The sequence below is a fragment of the Perissodus microlepis genome, chromosome 11, assembly GCF_051167445.1.
Source record: "Perissodus microlepis isolate ML-2025 ecotype Zambia chromosome 11, ASM5116744v1, whole genome shotgun sequence".
Lineage (NCBI taxonomy): Eukaryota > Metazoa > Chordata > Actinopteri > Cichliformes > Cichlidae > Perissodus > Perissodus microlepis.
In genome coordinates, this window is record NC_140471.1 from 29,482,969 (window position 1) to 29,497,453 (window position 14,485).

The 14,485-nt window shown below is 37.9% G+C and overlaps 1 protein-coding gene across 1 annotated transcript; it reads right to left on the reverse strand.

The window, feature by feature from the left end:
- Positions 1 to 1,097: 1,097 nt before the first annotated feature.
- hapln2 (hyaluronan and proteoglycan link protein 2) lies at positions 1,098 to 8,098 on the reverse strand. Its single transcript, XM_084943957.1, has 6 exons — positions 7,914 to 8,098; positions 7,654 to 7,758; positions 6,600 to 6,956; positions 6,115 to 6,231; positions 5,842 to 6,024; positions 1,098 to 2,630 (listed from the first exon to the last, which is right to left on the reverse strand). Exons 1-6 carry the CDS (start codon positions 7,945 to 7,947, stop codon positions 2,353 to 2,355), a joined length of 1,074 nt encoding a protein of 357 aa, XP_084800083.1. The 5' UTR covers positions 7,948 to 8,098; the 3' UTR covers positions 1,098 to 2,352.
- Positions 8,099 to 14,485: the final 6,387 nt, after the last annotated feature.

The window sequence follows — 14,485 nt, forward strand, 5'->3', positions numbered from 1 at the left end:
AAGGTTTTCTGTGAATTTTAATATTGAAAACTCCACCTGATGTGTCAAACCTAAGATAGCTCACACATATCTAACGATCAAAGAAATTCAAATGAGGTCTTAGAGTAGCTGCACTCAAGGAAGTGCTGCTGTTCTGTTCTAATATAGCACAATGCTTCATTACTGGGAGAAAGAGCATGTAACTGCTCATGAAAGGGACACATTTTTTACTGTTATAAATTGCTCTTGAAGCTGCTATAACTTTGCTGGTTTCCAAACACACAATCGTGTTTCACCTTTCTTAAAAAGGGATTTCATGTGTGTTCTGTTTTCACTGAAAGTGGGTAGTAGATCTCAAAGTGCAGTGCATCTCAGATAAAAGGAAATTATGTGGTATACTCTGTAGCAAGATCATTATAGGTTACAAAAAAATGTGTGGGCTTGAAAAGCAAACTTAAAAATGGTAAGTCAAGGCAATGTGTAGTTTTAGTCTGTAGACAATGTGATTAAATTGTCAACACAACAAGCATTACGAAGATTTGGAAATTCTTTGCTTAGACTTGGCTACTCACTTGACTGTGAGTCAACTGTATATTTTGCAATACAATATTTGAACTTGATGAATCTTGCAACCGAGAAATATTTTCCATGTAATATTAGTTATAATAGCAAATGAAACTAACCACTATATTAATTACAGTGAACATAAAAAAGCAACAACAAAAAAAAAAACCCCAAACATGATCAGCGTTGTTGTCAAGTGGTTTATTCCTAAAGACGTTATGTCTCAAAAACAGTGTGAATATTTAGGAGTTTCTCTCATTTGTAGCCATAGGATTGCCCACCATAGCGTACAGTGATGACAAATTTATCCATTGATCCAAACAATATGGAGTAATATGTTGTGGGCCACTTTTAATAAAGGTGAAAGGTGAAACACGATTATGTTGTGGGTAATATGTTGTGGGCCAACATATTACAGTGGGGTATACAGTGGGACTGTCCTGGAGTAACCCTTTTGTTTGGGCTCTTCCTTTTCTTCTGTTTTCACAGGACTGGTTCATCTGTTGTTTTCTTGCTTGAAGGCAGAGATAAGAGAAGGAGGAAGAGGTGGGAACTTCTTTGGAAATTTCTTTTTATTTCTCTGATGAATGTATAGATACAGTTTACATGTAGATAAGGTCACATTAAAGTGTGAGTCACACTAGCTCCAGATTTAATCAGATGCAGTTTGTTTTGTTTTCTAACATGTCTAACTAATTTAAACACCATGTGGAAACTATGTTAACGTTTTCTTGAAGGGGACATCAGTGATTCCCTTTAATTTTGGTATTTCTTTAGATGAGGGAAAGTACCAACAATGAAATCAGAGAAATTTCATGTAGACAAACGGATAAAGCTACCAGGCTGTCTCGGTACTCATTAGACATTTAATAGGAAAGCAGATCACTGCTATATTTTATTTTATTTTATTTTATTTTATATATTTTTCATAAATATGTGTAAAAATGTATAATTCCTGTTATTTTAACTATTTTAACAAGGCTCATTAAATAAGTCCCTCCTTGCTTTAATATTTTCTTTCAATGCACTGTTGAAGTAGGAAGCTTTCCCTTGCACCCTTGGACCCACATTGAAACCTAGCAGCTAAACTGAAACTGAAAACTTAACAGTAAACTGCAATTTAACTAGTTGCTGCTACTTTAAATCATTAACATCTTGACATCATGACCTTATCTGTGCAGTTTAGAAAGAGGCTACTCCTTTCTTCATTTATATTCCAACGACTGATGGCATCTAGATGCATGTCAAAAATGAGTATTTTAAAGTTAGGCTACATCCAGGCACTCTATGATAAATAAGGACAGAGGCTCCAGCAGCTGAGATATTTTTGGAAAGTAAGGAAAAAATATACAAAAACATCCAAACTGATAACAGGTCATCTTTTTATTCAGTAAATTAAATTATGTATCATTAATTTACACATAAATCACTTTTGTGTTTATTCTCATTAGAGTATGCTCATATAAAAGTTATGTTATGTTAAATAGACACATCACGTGTTTGCAGAGCTGTTATTATTAAAGGCTTAGTGATAGATGATTGTGCATATAAACATTATTTTATAACATTTACCTGCAATCTACTAGTTGTTGAACTTTCCATGAACTTTCGTTCTTTTAGTTATTTTTAATCATTATTATACCCACTCATAGTTACTTTACTATAATGTTGAAAATAACAATAGTGCAACGTGTCTGTAGCCTCAGATATGAACTTTCTTATTTGGGACAGTCTTTTGGTATATAAAGCTGTATACACATGCATTGTGGTCTCTCAGGTCTCTCTGTCTTTCTTGCTCGTGCTTTTGGATTATCTATAGCAATAGACCCCGTAAACATGTGTGTTCTTCTCTGGGAATCCAAATGACCGTACTCCTGCCTCTGGAATGCCTCCACAGCGCTCCCTGGGGTTACTGATGGGAAACCGAACACTGCCATCTTTTAACCAACCGGCATCGCACTGGTCAAAGTTATGGAAATGCCAGGCAGCATAAAGCTGGCCGACCAATGCCATCTCAGCTCCCTGATTTTTACAAGTGTGTCCGGCCTGTTCGAAGGAGAAAGCCCCAGCTATGTAGAAGACGGAGCCTGTGGGAGCAGGAAACATTTGTAGGAGATATAGAGAATAAGTAATTATTTAAATGCTGACAAAAAGAAAATCTGCAACTGTTTAAATGTCCTTGTTGTTTTACAAGTCCAAACATGTCTGTCATATTTTCAACAGTAAGAGTGGGAGTATCAGTAGGGCTTTCCAGCTGGAGAGACAAACAAGCATTTTCCCACTGAACATGTTTCCATCATGTCACAACTAGTGATGGGATTTCCGGCTCTTTTTAGAGATCCGGCTCTTTCGGCTCGGCTCACTAAAAAAGAGCCGGCTCTTTCGGCTCCCAACCGGCTCTTCAGGTTGTTTTATTGCTTTAATTAATTAATTATCAACAACAATATAAAATTATGCACAAAAGGAATTAGTAATGTAAAAAAACGTGGTTTTCTTTATGTATGTTTATATATAAATATTTATGGGGACCCCTAGAGACGAAACACGTACAAACTCCAAAGCACAATATTAATACACAAACACTCACATATATATATATATATATATATATATATATATATATATATATATATATATATATATATATATATACATACATATATATCTATATATAGAGACGAAACACGTACAAACTCCAAAGCACAATATTAATACACAAACACTCACATATATATATATATGTGTATATATATATATATATATATATACATATATATATATATTCATATATTCAAATAATTTTAAAAAAAAAGTTCATTTACCTGTTACTACCACACACCTAATCCGATTGTTGGTACTTCCTGGCTTGTGTAGCCACTAGGTAACAAAAGCTCAACACGGCTCCTAGCATCCTGGAGCACTTCCGTTGTGTTCTGGAGTTTGTACGTGTTTTGGAGTTTGTACGTGCTTTGTCTCAAAGGGGCCACTGTAAATATACTTTTATTTATTTACTCCACATAAAATGTAATAAATAAATCATAAAATACCAAAAACAACTATTTACATTTCATACGTTTCAACTTTTAACTACTTTTCAGCTTTTTCCTTTTAAACACATTTAAAGTGAAACAACACAAAACACTGCAAACCACAACACAGTAAAATATAAATTAAAATATGGAAAAAAGGGGGAAAAAAAGAACGCCCAGATCTTTAATTAAGGGAAAGGTTGGCATTTAGAAATATTAATATCACACTCAACTGACTACGTTTTATCTTCCCATTGCACTGATGGGTGAACAGTTCTTAGGTGCCTGTGCATGTTGTTTGTGCAGCCGGCTCTATATGATATCCTTTTCCTGTAGACTCTACACTCTGCCTTTGTTTTGTTAATAAGATTGAAATGGCTCCAGACTTTGCTTCTTTTCTTGGTGTCACTCATTTTCTTTACTGTACCAATGTGACGGTGTTGTCTCTTGTTGTTGCTCCCAGCTGTCTTTCTTTCCCTGTCCCTCCTGCTCTTGTTGTGTGCTACTGCTGTTGCGAGTGTAACTACCGTCCCCGCCCCCTCAGCTCAGCGCTGAGCAGAGGGGCGCAAACGCAAAGGCTCTGTTTGGCGTCTCTGCTCAGCGCAAACACAAGGGTGACTTGCAGCGTGAAGCAAAAAAAAGTGAAAGAGAGGGCAAGAGAAAGAAAAAAAACCCACGGCTCCCAATAAGGAGCCGGCTCGCATCGTTCACTTCAAAGATCCGGCTCTAAGAGCCATTTCGTTCGCCCATCACTAGTCACAACAGCACCTACTATCAATACTGCTTTTGTGTGGTGGGTATTAAAGGGCAGATTGTTTCTACTGAGAATCTGGATTCAGTATCACTGCACTCAAACATAAACAATCATCAATAAAAAATTAAGAAGCAACACCCTGTAGACCATGGCTCTACTGGCATCACCAAGAAATCCAAAGTGTGGTGACTTTCTGGGATCTGGGTGTGTTTGAGGTGCACTGCTCGGGTTTCTAAAGGGGGAACTCTTTTTTAAAATGATCACTGCATAGATTTTTGAATTTTGAATTTTCTTGTTTTTATGACTTTTTTTCTGGCGGTTTAATACATTTGTTAAACACTGTATAACTGTATACAAAAAATATTATATTTTCTAAGGATTCATCAAAAGTACTGTGGGTTGAGTCAGTTTATTTTGTCACTTTGACTCATAGAAGTTCAGAATTGTTTTCTCATAATTACGAGTGTAACCAAGAGTGCATACACCCTACAGGAGTGCCTAAAGCAGGATGAGGAAGCCAGCTTAAAAGCACTAAAACCTGCATTTCTTGGAAAAGTCACACAAGGCTGTCTCTCAACTGGTAACAGCTGTAAGATGAGTGACAGTTTTTTTTTTCAGTAATTTACTTGTTTCGTTAAATGGCCTGTATTTGTATAGCGCTTTTACTAGTCCCGCCTAGGGACCCCAAAGCGCTTTACACACCCAGTCATCCACCCATTCACACACTGGTGGAGGCAAGCTACAGTTGTAGCCACAGCTGCCCTGGGGCAGGCTGACAGAAGCGAGGCTGCCATATCGTGCCATCGGCCCTTCTGGCCAACACCAGTAGGCGGTAGGTGAAGTGTCTTGCCCAAGGACACAACAACCGAGACTGTCTGAGCCAGGGCTCGAACCGGCAACCTTCCGATTACAAGGCGAACTCCCACCTCCCACCAACAAATATAACTTGTTGCTGTGTGGTACATGAAGCTTGTTGTTTAGTTTTGGTGAGTTAAATTAACTTCACACTCCACCCTCATAAATAAAATAGGTTGTTTTGGGTTTCACAAAACCAACATTCCAGGAGTCAAAAGGCTAATGAGGATATAAAACCACTGGGTATGGTCACAATGGAGGCCATCTTTTATAAACAGTCTATTGTGTGACATTCTGTACTTTATCTGGTGTTAAATTATTTCTTAAAGACTTAGTATTATTTGATTCCTTTTCTATTTTGAAGAACTCCCATGTGAAGACCAAACACACACTAGCCTCTCAATACTTCCACGCCTTGTTATGTGACTCTCTCGGCTTCTGCTCATTGGTTCTTTCTGAAGATACAGTGTCCCAAAAATAAATTTATGTGAAGGGTTGTAAATGAAACGCAGGATGCTGTGATTTTAAACAAGTGTATTACAACATAAATAAATAATAGCATTTGGATCAGTGATTCTATATTTCAAACAGTTTGAGATTTGAAAAATATTTAACCACACAAAAAAATGGAAGAGTAGAAAAGTTTGTTTCCTATCTTACCAGATGTCTGCGAAGTGAAGCAAAAAGCATCAAACCGATCATTGTTTTTATCTTTTGGGCCATAACTGCGGATGCCTGAAGGCAACTCGCCTCCACAAACTGGTCGTGGGTGAATAATCGGATAATGAACAGTGCCATCATGGAGCCAACCTGCGTTGCACCAATCCAAACCCTCAGTCCAAGCTGCAGGAAGAGACAAAATAATAAAGCTGGACAAGCAGTAGATAGCATTTGTTGATTCGGAATAAATGCTTTGAACACTGTGTGGGGTACCTCTGTAAAGCTGGCTGTATGTGGCTAATGTGCCATCTTGCGCAGCACAAGCCTCTTTTGCTTCTTGGTAATTGAATCTGTAACGGCCATCTTTACTCTGATACGGGAAGACCACACCTACAAAGAGAAGGCCCGCTGTCAGTGCTGGTTTTTCTCTGCCCTGGCAAAATGAGTGCCCCTATGAAGCTATGACAACATTTCAAAATAGCCTGTATATCTTTCACATCTCAGGTTCTCAGACTATTCTTGATAAGCAGGAGAAAAAAATATCCAAGCTGAACCATAAAAACATGGGTAAACCTTATTTTCTTTACAAAAAAATCTTTTTTTATTCTCATGTGTGTGTTTTGCCCCATGACTCACCAATAGCTCAAACCAGTATTTTACCAGAAATAGCCTTTTTTAGCTAGTGTATACCACACGAATAATTGAATAATCAGACATGTACCGATATCCTGAAAAAGCAGATACATAAAATATTTTACCTTCAATCCTCAAAGTAATGGTGACGCTCTCATCCTCAATGCCATTGACCAGCTCACAACGATACGTGCCTTCATCTTCCAGCTCAAGACGGCCGAGGTGCAGGGAGGCGTCCATGGCATGAGCCTTCCGCAGAGAAGCTCGCTGTCCAAGATGGCCGTATGGCTTGAATGCATGTGCATTGGATATCATGATAATATTTTCTGGTCCAACCTTCTCTGGTTCAATTTTTGTCCATTTAACCTTGTAATGGCTGGGTTTGGTTCTGAGGATACATGGTAAGGTGACATTATCTCCTCTTTGACCAGTGACGTCTGCAGACACAGGTGGCTCAAGAAGATACTTTAGTTTCTTGGAAGCTGTGGGCAAAAGAAAATCGAACATCATAAATAGAACACTAACATCAACCTCCCATGTGACAACCTTTGTGGGTAAAAGAACAACTTGTTTGCACTACACCGAGCAGTGCAGTGTAATTTTTCTGCAGTGCAAAAGTTAGATTTTTACCCTTTCAGGTTAAAGATTTAAAATTTTCTTCACAAGACACTTTTTTTTGGCAAAAATATTTGCTTTGATAGCGTGTCAGTACCAACCAGAAGGTTGGATTAGTTGGGTCTTTGAGCAAGATACTAAACCCCCAAGTTCTCCCTGATGCACTTTAAGTGCTCTGATTGAGTTCCACTCATCTATAACTAGAAGTAGCCTTCTACATTGTATACAGTAACATATATTCTTTTCTTTACTTCACTGCACTGATAAAAAATATTCTCCTCATAATAAATACTGTGCTGAAGATGAAATTTTAGCCTATATTTGCATTTTACATAAGACAAACCGATCAGGAGTTCAATACTGGGCAATATTGGTAACATCATCAAATATGAATTAATTTTTCTTCTGTTACACAGATAAATTCACAGATTGTATCATCAAACATGACGTAAGTTAGGCAGTAAATTAACAAGTATGTAAAGTAATCTCAGGTCAGTACATGAATATGTAACTGCAAACCATTGCCAAAACATCACCCATCATGTGAGAGTAATGGGATTTTACCTGCTCTCTCAGGGGTATATAAAGCTGAAGACCAGGTGAAGCACCTTGATATCAATAAAAGAATCACTGCACAGTTCATTATGAAGGGTGTCACTCTTCCTCCTCCTGTGATTCATGAGAAAACAGAATAATATTTTGTTGTCACAGATGGCCTGGCATCATCAATAAAACTTTAAGTTAAGAAAAATTGTGGTACATTTTACAGTCCAATATGTTTCCCAAATTTTAAATCGGAAATTGGCAAAGACAAAGACAAAAACCTGCGTAATTGAGAAGATACAGCCGTTCGGTCATCCTCCAGCATCCTCCAGCACAATGTTTTTAGTGTCCAATCAGAAAATTCTCTGGATAAAGCTTGACTTTGTTTCTCTACTATTTATCTCTGTTGGGTTCTCTGTCCAATCATCAAATGTTCAGCTGTCATCGGTCTCTAACTCTTACTCCCTCTCTTCCCTCGCTCTGGTCATATGGTCCACTCTGTAATCAACAGTGTGTAAATTGGACTCTTGTAACCACACGAAGATCTGATACTCACAAGCTTTGTGTTTGTTTCCATTTATAGTCTTTTTTTCTTTGTTTTTATTAAATGTGAGACAAAATATGAAAAATGCAAAGTTTTCTCAGAGGATTACAACTATGAATGAAACCAGCATTAGCACCTAAAATTCTACATTTTGGTGTTGCAGGTCAAGGTGCAAACACTGATTTGTAAAACATGCCATTATCTGATTTGTTTGAGCTGACACATACTAAATCTGTCAGTGGTAGACGTTACCTTTAGAACATGAATAAATTAATTATTTATTAATTGTCCACATGTATTAACTTTGATCAAATCTGCACACTTTTCTTACATTCCCTTGTGCTGTCAAAAAACATATTGTACAATAAAGTGCACCGAGTGATGAGCCATCTCTGAACCCTGTAGACAACAAGTTAGCCTGTGTATTCTAACCTTTCCCATAAGGTCGTTGCCAAAGAGCACTATAGTGCGCATTGAGCCATCTTTGTTATTGCCCACATGGCTCTGGGGGCAGTGGGAGAGGAAGCTGTGTCGGACCTAGTTTCCTATTCCACCACGGTCCTCGGCACAAGGGCGGCATTGTGAGGGTTATGTTCTCCACACAGTGACAGCAGGCAGGAGACACACAAACAGCGTCCAATGTGGAAAAAGAGATTAAATGATGGGATTCTTCTGTTTTTGCTTGTGTTGCTTCCCTATTGTGCTCCGTCATCAATGGGACTCTTTCATGTCCTCCAATTAGTATTCGCACAAACACCTCTAGGTGACAACAACCAAGTGGCTCTACAGAACTCTCTCCATATACAGTACCAATGCATTCATTACGTTGCTTCAGTTTGTTAAGGTTTGAAGGTATTCTTTTGTGCACAGCTATCTTCTGCACTTTGATTGGATGATTACAACTCTTTGATTCTTTCTTATTTCAGTAACTTTGCCTGCTGAAAAACAAAGCTTTACCTGGCCTCACATTCAACTGGTATACAGAAGAGTTCATGGTTGACTCAATGTGTCCTGTGGCTGGTGTGCCCAAACAACACTGTTCCAGAAGTCTTTTGATTTATTCAAATGAAAGTTTTCAAATCTATGCTATGTTGTCATGCTCCTAATAGAGAGAAGCTTTCTTCTGGTAACCCTTCCAACAAGTCCAATATATTCAGGCTTGTTTTATAATTGTTCTCTCATAGGTTTAATATTTAGCATGCAAACTAAATCCTGTAGAATCTCTTTTGGGTGAACTGCCTATTAAGAGTCTTGCATTGTGTTAACACAGACCTGAATGTTCCAGATCAGCAAACTACATATACTCCTGCTTATATATAGGAGATCACACTTGTTGATGATCAGTTAATCAAGTGTATGGACTCCTATGAAAATGCAGCCTTTCATGGTCTTTGTGAGTGTTGATCTCCTGTCTATGAATAGAAACACAATGTTATGCCATTTTGGGGCAGCTACACCAATTTATCATAGAACAGAAAATCAAAATCATCAGGATATTTGTTCTTCAGATTCTGGTTGCATTGTAACAGATAGCTGAATATTGCTTGCAGGGCTTTGTGCTGTTAGTGTGAATTTATGCTGGATAGAAATGTTGCCCTCTGCAGTTTAACTATCATAACGACAATAAGTAACTTTATTTTGTCATAGTGCCATCATGTGGTAGTTTTAATACTTTTTTTTTTTTACGCCAAACTGTGATCTATATTTTTCAACATTTTTTTTTTAAATTATTCTTTATTGAAAAATATACATCAGTTCAAAAAGCCTCACAAAAATATTTTTGTTCTTTTTTTCACTTTTCACTTTTCAACTTTTTGGCTCATTTTCTTATACTCGGCAGCTGCCTAAGGCTCAAAGCTACTTATTAAAGCCTGCAGGTAAATGCTCTTGCACTCTGTGACAGTTAATTTCAATTTAGTTGATGGATGTGTTTTTGGTGTTTCGCAATTTACTTTTGAAGCTCTAAGCAGGGCTGCAAATTACAGAGTCAGTTAAAAGCATTCAACATTTTAATCTCTTCACATTTGATAACCACTCAGTCCATCTAGAGTTGATGAGTGGGGCTAATATGAGAGCTGGTCGACCTGCCTGCAGCCCCGATGTAGTACTGATGCGTGACTCTGTTGACAAAATCTGTGAAAAAAGTGCTGGGGTCGTGAAAGTGCCTCATGGTAAAAGTATGTACTTTTTGCCAACATTTCTGAAACTTCATCATGCAAAGACACATCACCCTAACTTCTAACATACTTACAAATACCCTTCTTCTCGAATCCACTGCAGAGAGTGACAGTTTGTGAGCACAGTGACAGATTTACCTTCCTTACAGTTTAAAAAAAAAATCCAATGCTAAGGAGTCACTGGAGGCACTTCCTTGTCTGACTAGGTTTCCCGTGTCTTCCTTGTGTGTAGGTGGCTTTTTTTTGTCTTTGCATTTCATCTAAGTACCAGGAGTCTGAAATAAAACCTTTTGACCTGTTGATTCTTATGAAGCATAATGCATAATGATCTTTTATAAGAAATGTGAAAACTGTTTTCCACTCCTTTCCTGCGCTAGTTTAATTTTACACCAAGTAATGTGCATAAGTTTACAGCAGAAATGTGTGAAACCAAAAGTGACATGTCTCTTTTTCACAGCCAGCTGTTAGGAGAAATAATGTAGTTTTTTTTCCTGTTACTTTCAGAGGTCCTTGTAAACTTTCACCGTCCTTGTAACCATAAACGCCATATGGGCACACACTGTTTCTTAGAAAACAGTTATCAGGAAATGTCAACTGACTGTTACACTGAAAATGAAGTTGCTGGTATTTAAAACCAACACAAGCTTGTAAGATGTAGAGCTGAGGTGTACTACAGAGTCAGGTTGTAATTTTAGATGAGTTCATCAGTAAGGGCAAATGTTTTTACATGAAACAAAACACATTTTACACCATGCAGGCTGCCGGATGGAAACACCAGTCATTATTATCAGTCCTTTACTTACCTTTGTATACTTATCATTCACCCGTTCACGTCCCTTCACATTTTCCATGCTCAGTTGACTCAAATGTTACCAGTGAACATAATTCAAGGCAGCAGTTCACTTTCCAAATTTAGCAGCATTTTCTTGTTGTTTGCACTGTGTAAAAATTAAATAAACAAACAAACAAAAAAAAAACGACATTGACTATGAATAGGATATTTGTTCTCTGTGCCAGTCTCGCTGACTGTGTCTTTATTTTTCCTTTCACATTATCACTGATGTTACTGTTTCACATCAATACAAATTAACGTTGTGTAAGGTTGTGTTTGGAATGTCAATAGGATAGTGTCATATTTAAGTAGCGTGCTGTAAGCATTTAAACATTCCCGTAACGCCACTTCTGTAGTACGCTGATGGTTGTCAAGTTATCGGTGTGATGTGTCATTTGACTCTGTCCATTATTTTCTACAAATCACGTTTTCATGGTACGCTGATTATTGCGATATAAGACATGTGACACTTGCTAGTCTCGAAGCACTGATGCGGATCATGCATTGGTTGGCTGCTCAGATACCTCATTCTAATGAGAGTACTCCTACCCTATCACACTTCAACATTCCTTAGTTTTGATGAACAAAATCTTTCAACAAAAACTGCTACACATTTATTTATTTATATAAAGACGTTTTCAAGTTTCTGCACACACTGTTACAGTCCTTAACACTGCTTTTTGAAGTTAATAAGAGGTAGACTTGCTGATGTGTTTCCAATCACTGATAGAGCAAGTCATTCAGGTCCTAAAGCAATAAAGTAACCCCACACTATCACACTACCAGCACCATGTTTGCGTGTTGGTGTGATGTTCTTAAGCCAGATGTAATAGGACTCAAAGCTTCCAAAAAATTCAATTTTTGTTTTGCACTGCACAGAATATTTTCCCAAAGGTCTTGAGGAACATCAAGATGAAGAAGGGTTTTTTTTGTTTGTTTGTTTGACAAATGTGAGGTATGTCTTGGTGTTCTTTTTGATCAGCACTGGATTTTGTCAGTGTCAGTAATTTTGATAAGCTGGCCACTCCTGGGAAGCTTCACCACTGAAACATAAATGAAATAATAATTTAAAAATGACATTTTATCATTTTATCTTCATTATATCAAGAAGGGGGGGAATACTTTTGTACAGCATTGTACATAATACAACAAAAAATATATTAAAAACGACAGGAGTTGTTTGACCCCTTGTCCTTTACATGGAGTGATTTAATAATGAGCCTGAGGCACAAGCTGAGTTAGTTGTGTAACACACATACGACAGTCATAGAAGTAGATATGAATCTCACAGCAAAGATGAGAGAGAGAACTTAACGTTCCCATACATGTTTTCCCCCTTTTGAGCATGGAGCACCTCCAGGTTGTTTCATGCCAGAACTGGAAACCAAAAACAACAAAGTGCAGAATCGTTATTTGTGTGTGTGTGTGTGTGTGTAGGGACACTCTTTAGGTAACTAGTATATATATAGTCGATATTTTCAGCTCAAATATCAATCATTTACCTTTTAACCTTTAAGTATTTCCTGCAATGATTACCACTAATTGCCACTATTTAAAGACATATATTTTGTCACTTTTACACTGCGTCAAGACATTTTGTGCTGCAGGTATAACACATGGTATTATAATGAAAAAGAAAAAAATCGTTGAAGATTTTGCAAAATATGATATTGTACATCCAGATGAGTGACATGGACTGAATTTAAACAATGAAAATAGCCAGTGTGATGTCAACCAAGTTGAGCATTCTGGTCATTTCCACCTTGACGTCTCGAAAGCTGGATGTGATGCGTGAGAGGTGGATCTGACTGAGAAACCAAGGAACACTGCATGCTCATGCAGCAGCGGATTGTCCATCAAAAATAGCCACACCCTAAAGCATACCCTGCTTCATACTATGTCGACTATTTTATTCTTACTGGGATCCTCTTTTTCAAACTGCACATTATATTGTGTTCAACAAGATGTGAAACCAGCAATGACACTATGAACTCATTAGGAATTCATATGTGTTCATGCCATTTTAAGGCATTTTGTACAGGAAGCTATATTTTTTTTTTCAGGTACTGTCTGTGTCTATAACAAAAACGCTATAACAAGAAACTTCATGCATCTATTAAGATCAATTAATAGATGCACCTTAAAAGGTCACATAGGCCTGGCAAAGTTCCCAGAGTACAGTATAAAAGTGTGAAGTACCAGTATAGATTCCTACTGTCAACTATCTCAGTCTTACATAACAGGCAAGCTTAGGCTTGCATTTATCTCTTTTCATGTGGTGCTGGAGCTCTTTCTGTTTGTTGTTACCATACTGCCTCTGATGGGGAGATTGTGTTATCAGTGCATCAGAGCAGCCAGTACTGCACTGATGGAATGACAATAGTAACACAGTACTGCAAAAAAAACTGTGGTATGCACGCTTGAACCCCTGGCGCTAATTCACAATGAGTCAGGTGACACACATGCATTTCTGTCCTGTAAGATCTGGAAAAGATATCAAACATTCTAAATTTATCTCACACAGCAGCGTTTCAGCCTTATCGTTGAAGAAGTGCAGCTGAGGTATCTTTTAAGTCTGGTGCCCATTTGTCTGTCGGTTGGTTTGTCTGTTTTGACATCAGAGGACAGGAAAGCTAACTGGCCAAAATTTTTGATCAAATCATGGTTAAGGAAGAGTTTCACTACACTGCACTACACTTATAACTACACGATAGGGCATTGAACTTGGCCAGTTGGTTGTGGGCATGTTGTCACACCACAGTTAGCATTTAGCTTAAATCTACTCATGAAGACAATGAAGTTACTATTTATTGCTATTCAATTCAATTCATTTTTATTTATACAGCACTGTTGCTACTACTCACTTCAGTCAGAAAAGTGTTTGGGTGTTAATAACTAATTGCTTGTTTGTGCAAATGCCTCTTGTAGCCTTTGGGCGATCGTGGCTCAAGATTTGGGAGTTCGCCTTGTAATCGGAAGGTTGCCAGTTCAAGCCCCGGCTTGAGCAGTCTTGTGTCCTTGGGCAAGACACTTCACCCGTTGCCTACTGGTGGTTGGTGGCGCCAGTGTTTGGCAGCCTCGCCTCTGTCAGTGCGCCCCAGGGCAGCTGTGGCTACATGTAGCTTGCCATCACCAGTACATGAATGGGTGGATGACTGAATGAGTAAAGCGCTTTGGGGTCCTTAGGGACTAGTAAAGCGCTATACAAATACAGGCCATTTCTTAGATGAGATAATGATTCAAGAAATAGTGTTTTTGTGGGTACTTTGTTAACTCCATTTACATATAGGGGATTTTCAC